The sequence below is a fragment of the Cebus imitator genome, unplaced genomic scaffold (assembly GCF_001604975.1).
Source record: "Cebus imitator isolate Cc_AM_T3 unplaced genomic scaffold, Cebus_imitator-1.0 Scaffold33, whole genome shotgun sequence".
Lineage (NCBI taxonomy): Eukaryota > Metazoa > Chordata > Mammalia > Primates > Cebidae > Cebus > Cebus imitator.
Window position 1 is genome coordinate 4875309 of NW_016107348.1, and position 22038 is coordinate 4897346.

The 22038-nt window shown below is 39.3% G+C and overlaps 1 protein-coding gene across 4 annotated transcripts in view; it reads right to left on the reverse strand.

Moving 5' to 3' along the window:
* COLGALT2 (collagen beta(1-O)galactosyltransferase 2) overlaps positions 1–22038 on the reverse strand; it is a 115433-nt gene that overhangs the window by 12198 nt on the left and 81197 nt on the right. For 3 of the 4 annotated variants that reach the window (XM_017524384.2, XM_017524386.2, XM_017524382.2), the window contains exons 6-10: positions 21212–21331; positions 12245–12321; positions 8538–8644; positions 3130–3262; positions 1905–2032 (exon numbers count right to left, since the gene is read on the reverse strand). In XM_017524384.2, the coding sequence (XP_017379873.1) occupies positions 1905–2032; positions 3130–3262; positions 8538–8644; positions 12245–12321; positions 21212–21331 (565 nt within the window). The remainder of the gene's footprint in view (positions 1–1904; positions 2033–3129; positions 3263–8537; positions 8645–12244; positions 12322–21211; positions 21332–22038) is intronic. The other variant, XM_017524385.2, reaches the window with a different exon arrangement.

The window sequence follows — 22038 nt, forward strand, 5'->3', positions numbered from 1 at the left end:
AAAAAAAAAAAAAAAAAAAAGAGAAGGTAAACTATGCCATTAATGGTTTTAAAATATTAATTACATACCAGAATGATGATTCTGTTTGGTTAAGTAAAATGTATTATTTAAACTAATTTGACTTAATTTATTTTTTCCTTTTTAATGTGATTACTAGAAAATTGAAAATGACATATGTGGCTTGCATTATATATCTATTGAACAACAGTCCCTAGATGACTCCAATGACTTGTGGTATTCTTTCATTTTACTATTTTCTGGAAAAATGTAATGTGGCAATCATGGACAGCTTATTACCTTTCATGTTTTAGAGTTAAGTAACATTCGCTTCTTTTTTGTTTTAGAAAATGACAGGTACAATTTAAAACTGTTATCATTCTTTAAGACTATATAATAGATTTTAAGGGAATATTTTGACTTGATCAATCATCTGTGAAATTTAGAGAACATTTTCTTCCTGTATCCTTATCAAGACAGCTGTCCTTCCTTCCTGGATCTGTTGGTACTTTGTCCTGAGAAATGCACCCACCAAACTACATGTGAACAGGAAAGTATACCAGCTCTAAACCTTAGATTCCCTGGGCTCAGTCTTCTGTGATTATGAGACTTAAGTGAAAGTTGCCTTTACACAAGTCACGTGGGCATCAAGTAGATTCCAGGCTCCATGCGTGAGAGGCCTTAACCATAGGCTGTGGAGCCATCCATCAGAAAGGCTGAAGTGCAGAGACTTCTGGAGGATATAGGAAAAAACAGTGATCTCAAGGGACTGTGCAGAATGCCAAGTTTAACCACATGACCACATGACTGAAATCTGACAGAGTATAGATGTCTTATTACACAGTAACACATTAGTTGAGCCATTGCTAGGTTTCTTTTGAGCTCAGAGTGGCCCATTTTCTGAGGAAACAAGTATTTCACCTGGACTCATAGTTAAATCTCCCCCTGCGGGTGGGAGGTGCAGGGACAGCTCCTCTGCTGCAGCTGCTCCAAAGAAGCAGGCTCTGAGTTGATGAACTGCCTTTGACACACAGCTGGGAGCAAACATAATGCCTGGGAACTTTCTGCTTCATTGGAGGGAAGCTGAAAGTGTCATTTGTTTTAAAAAGAAAATCAGAGAGAGAAAGAAGGAGGAGGGAGAGGAGGAAGAAAAAGAAAGGAAAGAGGGAGGGAGAGAAAGAAAAAAGGAAAAGAAAGAAAAGGAAAGAAAAGGAAGGGAAAGGAAAAGAAAGGAAAAGAAAGGAAAAAGGAAAGGAAAAGGAAAAAGTAGAAACCACTAGATTCCCAAGGCAGTAGACAAAGAACATTAACTAAATGCCAGCTCAGAGCCAGCACTCCCTTGGTGAGCCTGGTTTTCCTGTGTCAGCCTCAGACTCATCCTCAGATCTGGTTGTCCATGTTCTCCATGTTTGTGCACCCTCATTTCCCAACAGAGGAGCTCCCTGGCCGACCCTCTAACCTCTCACCTTCTCAGAACTGCAGGGGCAATCTGCTCTCCCAGCATCTGAGGCTTAAATATGACACAGGACTTTGGCACTTGAATAAATGGCCTCTCTTCCCGCATCACACCCACTCCATGGGCCACACTTCTTGAGGGTGGGATTTCTGCTGCGCTCCTAAGTAAGTGCTCAGTGTCACACCTTGGCTCTGTCTGAAGGCCCCTGATCTGCAGGCAGACTCCAGGTCTCAGAGAATCTTCCACAGTTTCCCACCCTGAAGAGTAGAAGGATGCAAAATCCAGTGGCTAACCTCTACCCACTTTTGTTTCTGAGAACATTATGGAAAGAAAACCAGCTAAGTGGAAGCTTAAGCTGTATCTCCTACTGGCTACAAAGGTGGGGCTCTCTGCCCTTGGAAAGAACTGAGTGCCTCTGAGAGCCCTTTCACAAGATCATCTTGTCACTCACATCAGTTCCCAGTCCAGCTGAGCCTGGTCGATATCATCCATCAGCTTCATCAGCTTCTTCTTAAACTGATGCTCAAAACGCACATCATCTTCAATTACAAGAGTCTTCTCTAGTTCTCGGTCAATTACCTGTAAAGGTCATCAGTAGGAAGATAACCTATGAAAAGTTCGACACCCAATTTTTATTAGATAAAAATGTATTAAAAAGTCACAAGTCTTGTAGTACAGGTTCATAACTGGAATCTAAGCAAATGGCCATCAACAGTAGAATAGATAAATAAACTGTGGCATATTCACAGAAGTGAGGATGTATGATCCACAATTAAATGCAATTTTATAGGTGAATCTCCTAAATGTCATGTTGGGAGAGTACATACACTGTATGACTCCATTCATATAAAAGAAAGTACAAACAAAGATAAAGCTTTAGAAGTCAAGATGGTGACTACCCTTGGGGACTGGTGACTAGAAGGAAATATGGTGGGGAGCACTTCTGGGATGCTGGTTACCTGCTTCTGGATCTGTGTGCTGATTAACATGGGTGTGTTGTTCAGTTTGTGAAATTTCTCTGAGCTATATCTTTTGATCTATGTACTTTTATACCTATTTATTACATTTCACTTAAAGTTTAAAGAAAAAAAAAAGGCAGGCATATACTGGATCATTAAAAGAGAAAGTGTTCAAGACGACTTTCTTCAGGAACTTTCTCTTTTGTTGTGGAAACTGACTCTTTATCAGGAACCCTACACACAAATGCCCCCTCCAGAAATGTCTTGATCTGTAAGACAGGGGTTCAAGTTCTGGCACTGCCACTTCTTCCCTAGACAAGCTACTTAATAATTTCTTCTTGGGTAAAAGTGGTCTGTCCTTCCCAACCCACCTCACATGACTTCTGTGTGATTTGTTGTATAAAATCACTTAATAAGTGATGTCATAATAGGTACCGTAGAAGGTATTCCTGCTAATGATGAGAATGAATTAATAAAAGTGTGGCACGTAGGACATGGTATCTCCTCCTGTCATCATCCCGCATGGCACCAAAGCTACTCCTCCTTGCCCCTCTGTTGCTGGTCTCGAGTCAGAGGGAGACACAGGCAGGAGCAGCTCGCATGCACACTTCCAGAACAGCTATGGGCTCATTTTACGTCTGGCCCTAATTCACCTACGATAGCCTACTTTCCTTTTGCCTCATCATAAAACTGCAATCTGAACACAGCATTATTTACCTCTTTCCAGACTGAGTAGTGGCTGAGAAAGCAGCCAATTTCACCCCTGGTTAGAGGCCTGGAGGAATAGGGATCTCGATAGCCAGGGAGCATTTCAATATTCAGGGACTTCAGCTGGCTTGTGTTGAGTGCCCTGCATCACAGAAAACGTGTCTGAAAATTAGCAAGTCAAAGGTCCCCACCACAGATGCCAGAGAGAAAGAGAGAGAGAGAGAGAGAGAGAGAGAGAGAGAGAGAAAGTTCTGCAAACACCCCTCTCCCACTGCTCCTGGCTGCCTCCCTGCCCACCGCCCCAACAGAGCCTCTATGCACACAGACAGAGACTTCTCAGGCTTCCCTTTACTCCTTACAACTTCCTCAAGGTTAATGTGTCATGCTAGTATTATGTGGTCTGTGAAGACAAGAGGGTATCATATTTTTGTGTATCCCTCATAGTGCCCAACATAGTTCTCAGCATCATGAGTTTTTTGACAACGTTTAATAAGTACGCTCCTAATGAAGGAAAAGTGGTTTCTAGGAGTATTAAATATTGGAAGGGATGAGCACAGGAAGGAATGAGCAGAGGAACTGCGTGCTTCTTTGTCTCTCCTTTGCACCTAAAATAAAAACAATGGAAAAACAAAACGAAACAAAACAAAAAAACATGCAGGGAAGCGTTTCGAGAATAGTGAAGTAAGGACCTCTGAAAATCTACTCCTCTCTACAAGCAATAAGGACACTGGCAAAAAAAATGTCAAAATTAACTTTTCTAGACCTCTGGAAATTAGCTAAACTATTGCTTAATAATTCAAGGAGTGTTTAATCAAGACTCACTGCTGAATCTCTGCGAACGCAGTGATTTTTGTGGAGTTCACAACTGCCCTAATCTTAACCTGCTCTCCCCAGCCCTACAAAAGCCTTGAAAACCAGTAGCCTTACAACTACGACAGCTGCAGCCACTGGCGGGGACAAAATGGACTGAGACTCACCTAAAGACCTACCTCCAGAAAATAATCTCTATTCAACCTGCCTGGTAGCTCCCTGAAGAGCTACATTGTCAGAGCTTGTCTTGATTTGACCTGACTCACAGTTCATTTTCTGTGAACAGCACCATCTGCAGGGCGTTTGTCAAAACCCATGAGCAACAACTGTTTAACATTACAGTTGTTTGAGCAGGAATAAGAGGTCCATAGAGAGTTTGAAATGCTCCAAAATATCCCTGAGAATCTAGAAGGCCCCAGGCATATTCAGGACTGTTCATGCACCCAGGAAAAGGTTGAACAGTCCCTATTCTCTAACCTCTGGCTCACCTTAAGGATCTGGGAAAAAAGGTAGTGAAGGCAAATGAATAAAACTCTGCAATCAAGGTAGAATTTGGCACAATGAGTTTTAAAAAATAATGTAACCATGTAGTATCTACAAGAGGCAGCCTTTAGACTAAAAGACAAAAACAGGTTGAAAATAAAAGAATAGACAAAGATATACTATGTAATCAGCAATGACAAGAAAGCTGGCAGAGCTATGCCAATATTAGACAAAATATATCTCAGACAAAATTCATGCTAGAGCCAAGGAAGGACATTTTTTAATGACAAAAAAGTCAATCCATCAGGAAGACATAACAATATAAATACATATGCACCTAACAGAGCTTCAAAACCATGAAGCAGAAACTGGAAGAATTGAAAGGAGAAACAGACAACGCAACAATAATAGTGGAAGACATCAATATGTCACTTGCAATAATAGAAGTAGGCAGGAGGACAACAAAGAAACAGATGACTTGAATAATATCTTAAAACAATCAGACCTAGCAGACATCTAGAACACTCCACCCAACAATAGCCAAATACAAACTTTCAAGTGTGCATGGAACATTCTTTAAGAAATTCCATTTTTTTTAGACCATAAAGACCATACAGGTCATAAATTAAGCCTCAGTATACTTAAAAGGATTGAAATCACTCAAGGTATGTTCTCCAATCTCAGTGGCATGAAATTAAATATCAACAACAAAAGGAAACTTGGGAAATTTAGAAATGTGGAATTAAACAATACACTCCTAACCAATGGGTCAAAGAAGAAATCACAAGAAAAATTAGAAAATATTTTGAGATGAATGAAAACACAGCATACCAAAACTTATGGGATACACCTAACGTAGTACTTGGAGATACAGTTACAGGGGCAAATGCCTATAGGAAAATAGAATATTTCAAATAAATAATTTTACCATCCATCTTAAGAAACTAGATAAAGAGAAAATTCAACCCAAAGCAGGCAGGAGGAAGAAAATGATAAAGACTACAGTAGAAATAAATAAAATAGAGAACAGAAAAACAATAGATAAAATCAACAAAACCAAAAGCCAGTCCTCTGAAAATATCAACAAAATTGACAATTATTTGCCTAAGCTGATATATTTAAAAAATAAAAAAAGTAGACTCAAACTATTAAAGTCAGGAATGAAAGGGGGGTCACCTCTACATACCTTATTAAAGTAAAAAAGATTATATGAAAATACTATGAACAATTGTATGCCAACAAATTAGATAACCTAGATGAAATGGACAAATTGATAGAAAGGTACAAACTACCAAAATTTATTCAAGAAGAAATGGAAGGTGTAAATATACCTATAGCAAGCAAGTAAGTTTAATTAGTAATAAAACTACTTTCCACAAAGAAAAGCCTAGAACCAGATGACTTCACTAGGGTATTCTGCCAAATGTTTAAAAATTGTTAACACAAATCCTTCACAAACTTCCAAAAAAGAGAAGAGGAAGAAACACATCCTAGCTGATTTTATGAAGCCAATATTATTTTGATACAAAACCGAAAACATTATAAGAAAACTACAGACCAATATCACTTATTAATATAGATTATTATCTATATTAATAATTCCAGGATTATACCAGGGTTGCAAGTTTGTTTTAACATGTAAAAACTGATTAAAGTAATGTGCCATATTAACAGACAAAAGTCACAAAATAGGACTAAAAGGGAACTTCCTCAACCCAATAAAGGCCATCTGTAAAAAACTCACATTTAATATAATACTTAGCAGTGACAGACTAAATGCTTTCCCTCTAAGATCAGGAACGAATCAAGAAACTCTGCTCTCACCAGTTCTATTCAACATTGTACTTGATGATCTAGCAAGGATAGCTAGACATGAAGAAGAAATAATGGTATCCTAGTTTGAAAGGAACATATAACACTATCTCAACTTGCATATGACATCGTCTTGTATGTAGAAGATCCTAAGGAATATACACACACAAAGGAAAAAGTACTATTAGAACTGATAAAAAGAGTTTAGCAAAGTTGCAGGATACAGGATCAATATACAAAAATCAATTGTATTCTTATTCATTTAGCAATGAACAATCTGAAAATAAAGCTAAGGAAACAGTTCCATTTACCATAGCAGCAAAAGAGCAAAATACTTAGGAATATATTTAACAAAATAAATGCAAGACTTGTATACTGAAAATAAAAAAATATCATTCAAAGAACTAAAGAAGATCTAAATAATAAAAAGACATCACGATTATGAATCAGAAGACTTCATATTGTTAACATGGAAATATTCCCCCAGTTGATATACAGACTCAATGCAATTCCTATCAAAATCCCAGCTGCTGTTTTCTTTTTTTGTGGAACTTGACAAGCTAATTCTAAAATTCATATGGAAATGCAAGGGACCCAGAATAGCTAAGACAAGCTTGAAAAGAATAACAAAATTGAAGGACTTCTTACATAAAAAGCTACAGTCATCAAGACAGTATAGTACTGGCATAAGGACAGACATATGGATCAAATAAAATTGAGAGTTCAGAAATAAACCCTTACATTTATGGGCAACTGATTTTTTACAGTGGTGCTAATACAATTCGACAAGGGAAAGGAGTCTTTTTAACAAATGTTGAAGGGACAAATGGATAACCATGTGTAAAAGAATGAATGTGGATCCCTGACTCATACCATATACAAAAATTAGCTCCACATAGATCAGAGATATGTAATAGATAAAACTGTAGAACTCTCAGAAGAAAACTTCATTAATTAAATCTTCGTGGCTTTGAACTTGACAATGGATTCTTAGGTATGACAACTAAATTACTAGCAACAAGAACAAAAAATAAATTGGACTTCATCAAAATGAAAAACTCTTTTGCTTCAATGTACACCATCATGAAAGTGTGACAATACATAATCCATAAACTTGAAGAAAATATTTGACAATGACATATGTGATAAATGACTTGCATCCAGAATATATATAGAATTCTCACTACTCAACTAGTTTCCCTGGTCCATGTGGCCTACAAATGGGATTGAGGCTCTTGGAGGCATTTGAAGCAGTGGTTCCTAAACTCTACTGCACCCAAGAATAGGGATGACAGATTTAGGAATTTAAAAACATAAAACACCCAGTCAAATTTAAGTTCCAGATAAATAATGAATAATTTTTTAGTATAACCAACCCCTACATGTTGTTTAGGACAAATTTAACTGGCTATCCAGTATTTTATGTGGCAATCCTATCCAAGAATCACCTTGAGGCTTCTTAAATGCAGTTCCTAGGTCCAGCCTCATAGAGCATAATTCAGTAGGTGTGAGATGGGACTGAGGCAGCTGCCCCCTTAACCACCCCTGGGGACTCTGATGTGAGTGTCCAGGTCACACTTTGAGAAACACTGATGAGATTCTCTAAGAGAGTCATAAGAACTTCAACAGCTGCTAGTCATACTCCTTAGTTGGGGTTATGCAAATAGAAAACAAAGGAACTGATATTCAAAACCAACATATAATATGGAAAGGCACATTTTGTAAAAATCTATGCCTTGAAATAGTTTAGGGTGTCAAATACAAGGGCAAAGCCAAACAAGATAAAACAAAAAGAAGGGATCTAACTAGATCTGTGTTACTTTCCTGCCATGTTTCCAGGAAAAGTGGCCACTATGATCAATCTAGGTAGACTGTGGCAGGCATCTCATGCAACAGGACATGTAGACCTTTATGCATTTTTCCATCAATTTTCTTCAGGTTGCCCTAGTTTCAGCACTTTATGCTCGAATTCAGCTCTGAACACAATTCTGAACACATTCCTTCTGTTACACTACAGAGAGCTGAACACCACAACTGTTTCAAGAACCCCCAGAGATGGGACAATCACATCCAATGTGAGTCTTCAGTATAATGAAGACCAAAGACCACTGGCTAGTGAGTGGATTTCATGCCTGCTATACAGGCTTAAATTAACTTAAATGCTACTATAGGCGGCACATGGCTGTTTTAAAAACAGGACTATCCTCTAATGACCAAAGAGTCTTTGAGCCCCACCCGGGACTAACTGTCTGTCAGAGAAGACATATCCCCACTCCAATCACATCTGCAAGGGGAGAAGAAATCTAACTCACTTTCCATCCACAGCCTCGACAATCTTGACCTCAATCTCCTGCTCATACAGTGTGCGCAGCATCCGGTCCCGCCTGTCCTTTCTGCGTTTGAGGTTTATCATGAAAATCTAATGCAAGAAGAAAAAGGGAAAAGACACATGAATTATTCAAGTCTTCTTTTAGGCTTTTAAAAAAGTTTAGTAAGTGTTTTAGATAGAAGAAGAAGTAGAAAGGATAGGAAGAACTGTGGTGAAAACTTGTTTTTATCTCAGACCAGTGTTTATTTAAGGTAAATGATATTAATTCAAACTGAATTATTTGCAAAGCTCAACTCTTCGTAGTGACTTAACTTTCTTTGTTTCTCTGATGTTCATTGATAAATATGTTCTCCCTTCTCTGGAAATAGGGAAGTTTAAAAAAGCTGCTCTTTAAGAGGTCAAAGAACACATGATCCCATGTTTCGAAAAACCTAAAGACTCCACCAAAAAAACCATTAGAATTGATAAACAGCTTCAGTGAAGTTACATGATACAAAATCAACGAACAAAAATTTAGTATTTATATATGCTAACAACAAAGAATCTGAAAAAGAAATAGAAAAAAAATCCCATTTATGATAGCTACAAACAATTAATAATACTTAGAAATAAATTTAACCAAAGAAGTTAAAGATGTGTATAATGAAAACTATAAAACACTCATAAAAGAAATGGAAGGACATTAAAAATAGAAAGATATCTCATGTTCATAGATTGAAAGAATTAATATTGCTAAAATGTCCATACTATCAAAAGTGATAAACAGATTCAATGCAATCCCTACCAAAATACAAATGATATTTATCATAGAAAAAGAAAAAAAATCCAAAAATTTTCATAGAACCACAAAAGATCCTGAATAGCCAAAGCTATTCTGAGCAAAAAGAACAAAGTTTGAGGCAGCATACTACCTGCCTTCAAAATATGCTACAAAGCTATAGTAACCAAAACAGCATGGTACTGACATAAGAACAGACAAAACAAAAACCAATGGAACAGAATAGAGAACCAGAAATAAGTGTACACATTTACAGCCAACGCATTTTTTATAAGGACAACAAGAGTTACAGATAATGAAGATGTCCTCACTATTCCCAGATTTAATGAACCACAAAAGTACCTAAAGCTTTGTGAATGCCATTACAGGAAAATCAATGTTTTAATAAGGTCCTTTTGCTACAAGCAGTAAGAAACTCACTTTAAATGTTAAACTAGTGACTTTATCTGCCAGTGAGAAATGATGACACATAGCATAGTAAAGCAGAAACTATAGAAATAAGTCAGGTGGTGGTGACTTCATCCTGACTAACCATCTGGGTGACTTTGAGGAAGACATTAATGTTTCTGGGTCCAGTTCTGTAAAAATAAGAAGGTGAACAAACTTGTCTTTCAAATTCAGTACAGATTAAAACGTCTAAGATGGTGTTTTATAATAAAGTAGGCTTTCTGTTATGGCCAGAATAAAGGAGAAACGTTGTCTTAGAACCAGTCTTGAGTTCAGATTGTACCGTGTTAAGGTTTGGTTCACATGTCATTCTGAATGCAGTCATATATATATGTTTCACTGGAATTAAAAGCTACACTAAAATTTCAACCCTTCCTTGCAAAATATTGTCATTTATATCCATTTATAAATCCCTGGTCATAGAAACTGATAGAGGAGCAAGATGTTCTCTTTGAAGAAATTGTCCACCTGATTTAGGGCCAAGTAGATTAAGTGCATCCTAATTTTACTACCTTCCTTGTTTACCTAACTGGGCAATTATTCTGTAAAAAACATAATATTCTGTGGTTACTCTATTTGCCTCATTACTTTGGACTTTATAACTTAATGGATTGTGTTCTTTTAGTCAGAATCATACTGTGACGGATCATGTCTCATCCTCTAATTTTCCAGATATGGAAAGGAAAGGATATTTTCCAGGAATAAACATGGAGCCACCTGGGGTCACTGTAGGAGAACAGAAGAAACAGAACAAAAAAATCAACAAAAATGCATCCAAAAAGGCCCCCCAAATCAGAGATCTCCAGTCTGGGGAGACTTTTAGTAAATAACAATCCAGTTGCAGCCCCTGCCAGGACAAGAGCAATAAAACTGTAGCCACGAAGGAAAAACACAGACGGTTCGCTCATACTTAGTGAACAGTAAACAGAAAAAAGAGCCTCACAGCCAAATGCAGCCCAGACACCACCAATGAGGTCACAGAGTCCTAGGAGGATTGAAAGGCCCCTGAAAAGCCCTTTTTCTACCATGCTATCTGTTCCATACAGGGAGGTGACTACCGCAGACTCAGGAAAGTAGAGTCTCCGAGCCCATGCCACTTCACGGAGTTGGCTTTTTCCTGAAGGACTCTAGGAGTCACCCGGTCCTTACACCGTGTCCTGCCCAAGGAAGATCAGAACTGGAAGATCTGCGTTTTGTCTTATTTTGTTTGCTTTGGTTTGGTCCTCATAGGAATGTTTTTAGGAGGAAAAATAAATCTATGTAAGGACACTTGGGTCTTTTCTCCTAGGGAACCAAGAGAGGGCTGCAGGGAAGGAAAGCTACAGTTACATGTGGAAGCTGGTCCACTCTGGGTGTGGGATAACCTTCTCTGTAACCCTGAGCATTTTTGAAAACTATTTGCAAATGAGTCTGATTCCTCACTACATGTAGTTCATCTCTTCTCATTCCGCCCTCTGTGGAAACAGCATAGTAGCTGTTAACTCTTCTCCATTTAATATTCATGAAATACTCTTTCCCCATTCCTTAGGTCTAGCTCTAAATCAGTTTTTGGGAGAAATCTTGATTCCCAGTTCCAGTGTCAAATCCCTTTGAGAAGACTGTACTTTGGGGACATGTATGTATATGTTACCATGTGACAAACAAGGCATCTTCCTTCGATTAAACGGTGGCGATGAGCACCAAGCTCAAAGCCTGATCTGCAACATAACCAGAGTCCATGGAAGAATTCTCAGTTTGTGGATTCCTAGACCCCCAAGCTCCTTCTGAATACTGTTTGGCAGCTATAGGAGGGACCCATGAGAGAGCTGGTGACATGGAGTCACAATTCCTGCCAAGTATCTGTTATGCACATTGTCAGGAAAGAAACCTCTTAATATGTTTGCTTCATTCCTTATACAACTAAAACTCAATAATAAATACAACCCTTAGAATATTAGTATGAAGTTCTTGCCTGCTGAAAGGCAGAATTTTAAAACAATTTTTTTTCTTTCTTTGTCCTCTCAACCCTGTTCTCCAACCTTTTCCCAGGGAAGAACAGCAGAGAGAAAATAAAGCACAGAAAGTTCCAGAACAGTTCCCACTTGCTCGATGTGGCAGAATGAAGTTAAAGTCCTCCATATCTAAAACATGTATCCTCTCTACCTTACTCTTGAACTTTGATTAAACGGTTGATTAAAAATATGGCAATATCTGCTCCTAGAAAATATCAATTTACTTTCATTACTAAATGGTAATTTATTTCTGAGTAAATGATTAACTACCTTTTATCATGATCCTCCTATTTTTAAGATAAAGTAACTAAGGAACAACAAAAACCAAGTCGTTTTCCCAAGACCTCAGAGCCATTTCAGCAACGAAGCCAAATCTTGCTGGGTCTCAGATGCAAGCTCAGGCTCACGTTCCGAAACAGACACATAAGCCTGCACACACATGCACATGCACACACATATCGACACCTTTCCTACCTCATCAAATCCCATCTTGTCTGGATATTTAGGGACAACTGAGACATACTGGGAGGGTTCCATTGGAGGACGATCAACTGGAAGACACAAGAAACATGCAGAGTGCTTTGTTAATGAAAGGGTCAGAAATCAGAATTCCATCCGCATGCCTGACCTCTAGGGCTGGAATACAACTTGGAAATACAGAGCAAGGGATGATGGCAGCAGTTCTCCAGGACTGAGTAGCCACATAGGATCCCTGCTGGTCAGGGCACTGGATTCAAGAACATTTGTTTATATGGAGATTGCAACATTTGCTCCACTTCCCTTAAGACTTATTTCAAGAATATTTAAGAGGCAGTTTAGGATAATGGTTAAGAGGAAGGGCTCCAGCGTCAGATGATCTGGGTCCAAATCTTGGTTTGTGAAGGAGTAGGGGAATTAGGGGACCTCGTTAAGTTCATTTCTTTGGCGTAAAATTGGGATAATAAAAGTGTATCTGTATTATAAAATTTAAATGAGACCTGCATGCAAACCACTCACCATTTTAGCATAGTAAATGCTCAACAATTCATAGCTGTTACTATGACCCATGATGAAAGAGCTCAGCAATAGGCTAGAAATTTTACTGAAAAACACTTTTTCTCTACATTTAAAATTGCCAAACTGTGGGACTATTTTTATCTTACCCGGGCAGGTTTAGCTGCAGGTGCGCAAAAGGTCCTTTGCTTTAACGGGATCTTACCATGGAGTGCTGGCCCACATCCCAGAACTTGGGACAGGGATAATGGGAAGATTCCAGCTGGGAGTGACATTGTTTCTTAAGCAATGAAAGTTTTATTTATTCAATACTCTATAAAAGCTTCCTTTGCAAACTATGTATTTTAAAGATTGGAAGTAATATCGGTTAAGAAATCTGAAAAGGCCTTGAAGAATTTTTAGTATTACACAAATTCAAAGTCCTCTTCTGATTTTCCTTAAAGGGATAATACAAAGAAAATTTAAAATGAGAGCTGGTAACTGGGTTGTTGAAAGAACTATGGGTGATGGCCATTACTACTGTAACCTCTATTCCAGGCACAGAAGAGGAATACATTCTCTTGCCCTTGAAGTTACTCAGGGCTATGTGACTTTCTGGGGAAAGTTTACAGTGCAGTGCTGCTGCTCCAGTCTCCAAGAGCTCCCCCCACCTTGTCCCTGTCCCACCACCAAGCTCGTAGCTGCATATGTGGATATGGAGCAGCTGTGAATTGGAAACAGCCTGGAATGCCGCATCAACACATGGAGGGCAGCTCCCAGGAAAGACACCAGCTCTGCAGACTTGGATGGCAAGAAATAAGCCATTGTTGTATGAAGCCCATCAGATTTTTATATTCTAGCATAACTTTGCCCATCCTGAAATACTGTCCAAAGGGTATGATCTGTTTAGCTTCATTGAGATATTACACAGAAACCCTGACATCCAATTTTATTTATTGGCAGATGATGTGAAATTCTAGAACATAGTTAGACAGAGTTCTTAGGCCAAACACAAGAGTTGGTCTCATTACTTCAAACTTGACACAGTCACATTTCTGTGAGCATGCAGGGCGTGTGTTTCTCTTCCCAAGAGCAGCCCAGAATAGTCTGGTCCTTTCTGCTCCATTCCACTCCTTATTAGTTTCTTTTAAAATCAACAGGGAGGGTCCACCACATACAGGGTTAGGTTTTTAAGAGAAAGAAGCTTAATGTACCAGCTTCCTCTTGTTCACGATATTGTCTAAGAAGCTATCTAGCTTTCCCTCCTGGAGCCTAAGACTTGAGAGGATGCTACACTTTGAGTTATCTGTTCTAGGCTGCTCCTCTCCTTTGGACTCACATGGCCTACGTGGCTTTAAGGTTTCAGCCAAAGAGACTGCTTTTAGCCACTTTGTTTCCATCAAACTTAGGCAGTCGTTGCATTCACAGGACAAGTGTTGCACAAAAGCCACAAGTGGTTGGCTCCTGAAAGTCATCATTGAGCAAAAATATCCGAGAAGTGTGCTTGGGTTTTGCCACTGAAGGCAGCAGTAAGCCATAGAGGAAAACAAATGTGAAACAGTTAATTAATGGGACCTAAGAAACTTAGTCTCGGTGGAGAAGGATGTGTCTTTGCTGACAACAGGCTTGAAGATTAGGTATATCCTGGCTTCTGTTTGTGGTCATTTCTGACTCCATCATTCTTAATTGATCTGGTCTGTCATTAAATCCCTTCCTGGAAACAATCCTTCCCTTGTACTACCACTTGGGAGAATGGGCTTCACTGCTTTCTGGATAGTTGCAGGATCTAATGTGAATAATTATAGCCATTGTTACAGAGATTTTATCACTCACAGAACCCAGAGTTCTGTGAGTGACATTTGACATATATTTAATGTTCACATGTACCATGGGATATGTATGAATGTCTCTATTTTACAGACAAGGAAACAAACGTTAAATAACTTGCCCAAGATCACAGAGCTGATAGAGCTGGTATTTGAACACAGGTCTGAGCTCCTTCACCAGAGCTCTTAATTCACACTCCACATCACCCCCAGAGCTAGTCCTTGCTGGCCACTGGTACTAGCCAACCAGGCAACTGGGCTGGGTCCAGGGTAGCTCATTTAAGTTATTTAAGCCCAGTTGTGTCTGGAAAAGTACTTGATAGATTGTACTTGGATCAAATCCTAATGCTTCTTCTCTATAATTTCTCCTAAACTTCTTCCATTGCTGCAGCTTAGCTCAGGTCCTTACCCACTGTGCCTGGGCTGTGTTTTATTTTTTTCAAACACTCACATGCTCTCAGTCTTTTCTGTTCTAATCAATCATTCACATTGTTGTCAAAATACTCTTCCTCCGCACCGCTCTGTTCTCAACCATAACCAGCACACTCAACACTACAGTTAAGGGCTTAACAGCTTGTTAGGTGTTTTCAGAGTCACCATGTAATTTTACCTTCACTTTTTGTGGTGATTGTTTTTACAAATAAAGGAGCTGAGACCAAGCCAGATGTAGACTTGTCCAAGTTCAAATACTGAGTGATTAGCAGAGCTGGAACTCAGTTTTACATTTGACTTCAAATCCAATTATCTTAGTAATTTTCAGATGATGTGCTGTTGCCTCAAAATGTCAATATTGAGAACAGGTACCTAAGACTTCCTATCACCTTACGCTGTAATTTGCAAGAGCAATCTCCTCATGTTTATAAACCATTTAAATCTAGCATCTCTACAAGATCTGGTCTCCTGTCACTCATCTCCCAAAGGAAGCACATCCCCAAATTCTCTGTACAGCTTCTAATGTACTAAATGAGTTACCGCATGAAAACAGATGGGCAAAAGGCTTTGAATAAGTGTTAGTTGTGGCTGTCATAACCCTTCTCCCACCTCACTCAAATCCTTCCACTCTGATTTCTAAATCTCCAGTCTACAATTCTGAAACTCCCTGACCATGCTTTTCACAACATTTTCAATTCTCATCCACTGATGCCTGATAAAACGCTAATCCTGGTTAAACCTGGTTGCCCACTTACTCAGCATCAAGAGGACTACTGTGAGAAACATACACAATTGTGTTGACCGAGTCACTTCAAAGCTACAACCACAGATGTCAAATTGGCCCTTGACACCACCAAGTTATGTAACTGTCCTCCCATAGTAAACTTATTTTCCCACTCTCTGAGGGATTGCATCTTATGCCTTCTCTCCTGAAATCTACAAAATCTCTGTCTAGCTCATGACTGGACTATATACTTCAGAAAGAAAACATCCAAAATCAAATTAGATCTACCTTTTCAATCTACCTTAAGTCCACCAACCAAACCGCATGTGTACAGATGCATTCTGCCATCCAATCTGCCACAGTAGATGAAGTTTCTATCTAGTACAGCCTTTCCAATATTGTCCTGGACTACAAGCTAGGACAAAAACTGTCTTGTTTTTGTCTTACAATTACCATCTCTTCTACATCATCAAGATCTCCTTATATATTGGATACCTGTGATTAGCATACAAGCATACCATTACATTTCCATTTAAAAAAAAAAAAGGTACAAACAGACTAACCAAACCCAACCAGGAAACCCTGTCCCTTGACTTCTCATCCCCAACAGCCTCCATGTGATTTCTCCATTCCCCATCCCAACATGATTCAGTTTTCTTATCTCACCATTGGCTTCTCTTCAGTCCACTTGAATGGATTTGTGTCCTCATCATTGCACTGAAGTGGTCCTTATCAAGGACATCACAGAGACCTCTATCTTGACAGAACCAGTGAATAATTCTTTCTCCTCATTTTCCTTGGCTTCTTAGCAGCATCTTGGCTCTTTCTTGAACACTTCTCAATTTTTCCTCTCAGCTCTCTGGCTGTTTGTCTTCCCCAGGGATCTGTCCTCTTCTTGTCCCATGTTCTTTTGCTACATAAGTCCACACTGTTCCATGGTTTCAGATATCCTTTGGATGCTGATGATTCTCAAATGTCTGTCTCTAGCTGGAGTCTCTTCCCTGAACTCCAGACTCACATATCCAATTATCTTCTGACTTTTCTATTTAAATGTCTAATAAATATCTTAAGCTTCCATGGCCAAAACTACCTCCCCACTTTCCAGTCTTTTTCCATAAAGTCTTTCCCATCTCAGTAAATGGTATATTAGGCTAAAATCCTGGACTATTCTTGATTCCTTTCTTTCCTTCATGGACTGCATCCAGGTCTCTGTAAGTCCTATTGGCTCCACCACCAAAATATATCTTCAATCTGTCTGTTTCTCATTACCTCCCTGCTATAGCTCACATCCCAATTACCATCATGTCTCACCAGGAGAGAGGTACTGATCCCCTAAACTCTGGTATCCACACCACAACCCAAACGATACTTGCAGATGCACAAGTCACATCAGGTCGCCCCCCCACCCCACCCCCCACCCTTCCAAAGATTCCCATTACTCTTTGGGCAAAATCTAAATTCCTTACCATGGCCAGAATGTTCTGCATGATCTGGAAATTTCTTCTTCCATGATCTCATCTCCCTTGATCCAACTCATTCTCTATATCCCAACCACGCTGGCTTTTAGTCCCTGGAACACCCCAAGCTTTTCCTGTCTAACAGCCTTTACATGTCCTGTTCACTCCACTTCGGATATTCTTCTCCCAAATATTCATGTGTCTGCTTCCTAGATATATTGTCTGTTGTCTAACTCTCTGTGTTAGAATATAAGTTCCCTAATGGCAGGGCGTCTGCCTATTTTGTTCACTGCTGTATGCCCAGTATCTTGAACAATTTGTACAAGGTACGGTGTGGTTTGAATAAATGCTTACAGCCTGATTCTCTCTTCTAACACCTTCGCTGGCTCCTTAGGATGGGCCTTCTTCTTTAGTTGAGCATTCAAGGACCACAGCAATGAAGCCACCCCACCCTACCACACTTTATTTCTGCCTACTGTTTTAAGTCAGCTTTCCTTCAGAGTGAGACTACTTTGTCTTTTCTCAGTCTTTTTCCTCTGACTGTAGTGTCCTCACCATACCACTCCTCTTGTTTAAATTCTACACTTTTACCCAAGCTTAGCTTAAGAATCATTAGGACTTGAGGCTCTCCTGGATCACACAAGTCACAGCAATCTCTCTCTATTCCAAATTTTGATTGCTTTGATATTTTCTCCTTTCTCAAAATGCCATACTGCATTGTTGCTGTTTTTTAAACATCTATCTTGTTTCTCCTATTAAATCGTAAGTACCTGAAGACAGAAAATTGATCATAAAATGTTTTGAATCCCAGTATCTTCACAGACGACTCATACATTATAGGCATTCTATGTTTGCTCATGAATAAAATGCATTTTCTAATGCAAGCTTGTCCAACCTGTGGCCTGCAGGCCATATGTGGCCCAGGAGGGCTCTGAATGTGACCCAATACAAATTTGTAAACTTTCTTAAAATATTATGAGATTTTTTTTTTAGCTCATCATCTATTGTTAGTGTTAGTATATTTTATGTGTGGCCCAAGGCAATTTTTCTTCTTCCAGTATGGCCCAGGGAGGCCAAAATATTAGACACCCCATTCCTATTCTTCAATCAATATAGTCAAATAACACAATTAGCAGCCATTTATTTACTGCTCATTGCGTTCCAGGTACCATGCAAAGTGTTTCTAACATTTAGTTAATTTTTTATTAGAGAAGCCTACTTGACTGATAGGATTTTGCCATTACCAACATTTTATTAATCTTACATGGACCTCCAAACCATATTTCTCCATTATACCCCCTCAAAATTTTATTTTTCAACATTTTCTTATTTGATTACGCTCTATGTTTTTAAAATTCAGAGAAGGAGGTAAGTATAAAAATAAATGCGATATGTAAAGTGCTTAGCACTAGAGGTGGCATGTGTTGGGAGATCAATGATAGCCATAATTTACAGGTTCTTCTCAAATGAACTCTACCTGGCTAGCATGGGGTTGTGCATATTTGTAATTGGCAATCATTAAAACCTTTATTGACCACATATGCATTTCTATGTACTGAGAACTTGTACTCTCAGCCCTGTGGGAGAAAACAAGAGAACATAAGGCCCTGGCTGGTCTCTCTCTGAGGCCAGAGAGACTCTCCCTACTTGGGAGTCAAGACCGATAGCCATGAAACAGGGATGATAAGGGACAGCACTTTATCGAGAGCTACACAGAGTCATAATAATAGCAACACCTCATTATTTTACAGAGTTGATACATTACTTTATTTTCTCATCTCAAGCCTACAAAACCACTCTATAGATGAAGGAACTAAAGTCCTGAAAGGTGATTCTCTCTTCATAAGTGACAGTGCCTAAGTTCAAGCCCATTGTTCTGGCTTTGGGGTAGTGCTCTTGTCAATACAGTTTTCATTCATTCATTTGCTCATCTGTTCTTGCATTTAGCAGATATTTTTTTGGTAACAACTACATTCAAGGCACTGTGATAGGTGCTTGGAATACAAAGCAATAAGATGCTACTCATATCCTGTATGGCCTAGAACATAGGCAAAGCGGCAGAAAAAGTATGTGTTAAAGAAATCCACAAAGGAGATTGCTGAGGACTGGTTCAAGAAATACTGTCTCAGTGAACTAGCTCCTTATTCAGTCATTTCATCATCATTCATTCAGTCATTCAACGAATATTTTCTAGGCATCTACCAGGTGACAAACAATGTGCTAGGTCCTGAGACTAACATGATAAAAAAGGAATTTAGGAGCAAGAGAATGGGAAATAGATACTCATAGACAACTCAATGGATCTAAAAATAAACTCATGATCTCTCTTTTCTTTTCCTTTTTTTTTTTTGAGACAGAGTCTCGCTTTGTCACTCAGGCTGGAGTGCAATGGCGTGATCTCAGCTTACTGCAACCTCTGCCTCCTGGGTTTGAGCAATTCTCCTGCCTCAGCCTCCTGCATAGCTGGGAATACAGATGTGCACCGCCACACCTGGCTTATTTTTGTATTTTTAGTAGAGACAGGGTTTCACCATGTTGGCCAGGCTGATCTCGAACTCCTGACCTCAGGTGATCCACCCGCCTTGGCCTCCCAAAGTGCTGGGATCACAGGCATGAGCCACAGCGCCCAGCCACAGTCTCTCTCTTCAATACTCTCCTTTATTCTACATGTCCTATTCCATTTAAAGTTCCTAAAATCACCCTCAGACACTCAAGACAGATCTTGGGAGCTTTCTCTATGCCTCCCTTTTGCTTATCCACCTACAACCAACATTTGGCTAGGTCCTTTCAAGCTTATGTCCTGAGCTTCTCTTCATTCCTCTTCATTTTCACTGCTACTGCTGTAGCCCAGGTCCTCACCACCTTTTGCCCAGTAGCCATGAAATATCTCTTCACCTCTGACCTGAGACCAGCAGCCACTGCCCATGGATGCTCCACCTACACTTCTCTTGCCACTAGAGTGACCTTTCTAAATCCAAATTCAACTTGACATTTCTGTGCTAAAATCTTTTTGAGAGCTCCTATCCTTTCAGCTAAAGCCCAAACAGCTTCTTATACATTAGAGTCTCCTGATGGGGCTCCTGTCCACCCTCTAGCTTCGGTTCCTGCTGTTCCTCCCTTCCCACCTCCACTGCTCACATACACACCTCCTATGCTCTACTGATGAATAACAGAAAATGGTCCCTGCTTTGGAAAGACATTTCCAACATCTTTCTCCAGGTTAGGTAGATTGGTTGCTTTCTCTTTTAGCCACCATTGTACATCACACATAATAAAAAGCATAGCTACTGATAACAGAGCACAGCAATTCATATATCATGCCAGACCCAGAGGCAATAACAATAGTGTTGAAGGACATGAACTTTGGAGATAGCAAGATGTGTTCAAATCCCAATCTGTCATTTGTTTAGCAGAATGATCTAGGGCAAGTTACTTAAAACAACACTTCATTTTTTTTCATCTTTAATATGGGCATAATAAAACCCCTTCATTGAGTTGTTGCAAGGATTAATGAGACAATGTTCAAAAAGTGCTTAGCATTTTATGATGTAACAGTGGTATCTGCTACATCATGAGCTACTACTAAGTTGAAGTCCTCATTACTGTGTCTGTATTACACTTTTTACATATACCATGATGAATGTGCCCCCAAACCCTGGAAGTTTTCATTATTTCCATTTTACAACTAAGGCTAGTACTTGCTCAAAGTCATTTAATTAGAAAGCAGCCAAGTTAGAGTTTAAGTCCACACCAAAAACACTATGATAGCACTTATCAGATCCTTTGGAAAGTATTTACTTTGTACCCAGCTCTCCTCTAGGATGGGAAGCTCCCAGAGGGCAAAGACTTTGTCATAGTCATATTTCCCATAGGAAAAGTTTAGGAAAGAATGAACAAATAAATAGCTATGTATTCAGCCAGGAGACACTGAGGGCTGTGAGATTCTAATCCTGGAAGAGGAGGGAAGTGGCTGGTGTGGTCACTGTGGCAATGGAATGAGAGCCAACCCCCCTGCTCCTGGGTCACTCACTCATTGCTTCAATCTGCACGTGGATGAGGTTCTCGATGTCCTCCTGCAGCGTCTGGTGGGGCTTCAGGGGGATGGGCAGGTAGCCATAGTGCTCTCTGTTGCAGAGGTACATCTGGATGCCTGAGGATCCAAGAAAGGGGCAAAGCCGACAATCAGAAAACACTGCTGAGTGACAAGTGAGGAGAAGGAACCTGAACTGTGTCTGATGCTGAGTTTGATACTGCAATTAAATAAGTGGTTGTTTCAGGGATGTCTATAGACCTCAAAAATGCTACTTTATAAAAAAGAAAAACAGACATTGGGGACTAATAAAAACACTAGGCCATTCTTTAGCCCAGAGGAAATTGATTTTTTCTCTCTGAAGAAAAAGCAAACTCATGGCCTGGAATGAACACAAAAGGCATGAAGGATCAAAAGAAAGGCAAGGAATTCCCATTCCAGAGAGCAGAATGGAACACTGTAATCCACCTACAGGAAATAACGACAAAATGAGGAATGAAATCCACATTTGATATGAAAGCAAACAGGAAAATTCTGTCATGCTGACAGATTATTAAAGCTAAATCTAGGCATATACAGAACAAAAAATGAAAAAACAAAGGAAATCTAAAATTCTCCATGATTCTCCTTGGTTTTATTTCTTCCCTTGGCAAGCATGGATCTGGGGCCAACCAACAGACATGAAACTTCCAAAATCAGTTCATATATAGACAAAAGAATTTGCATTTCAGAATGTCCTGTTAAGAACCTGTAGTGTGGGAATACCAGAAATATGCATGCAAAACCCTTCTCATATTCAAATTGGTCTTCATAGCCCTATCTGATAA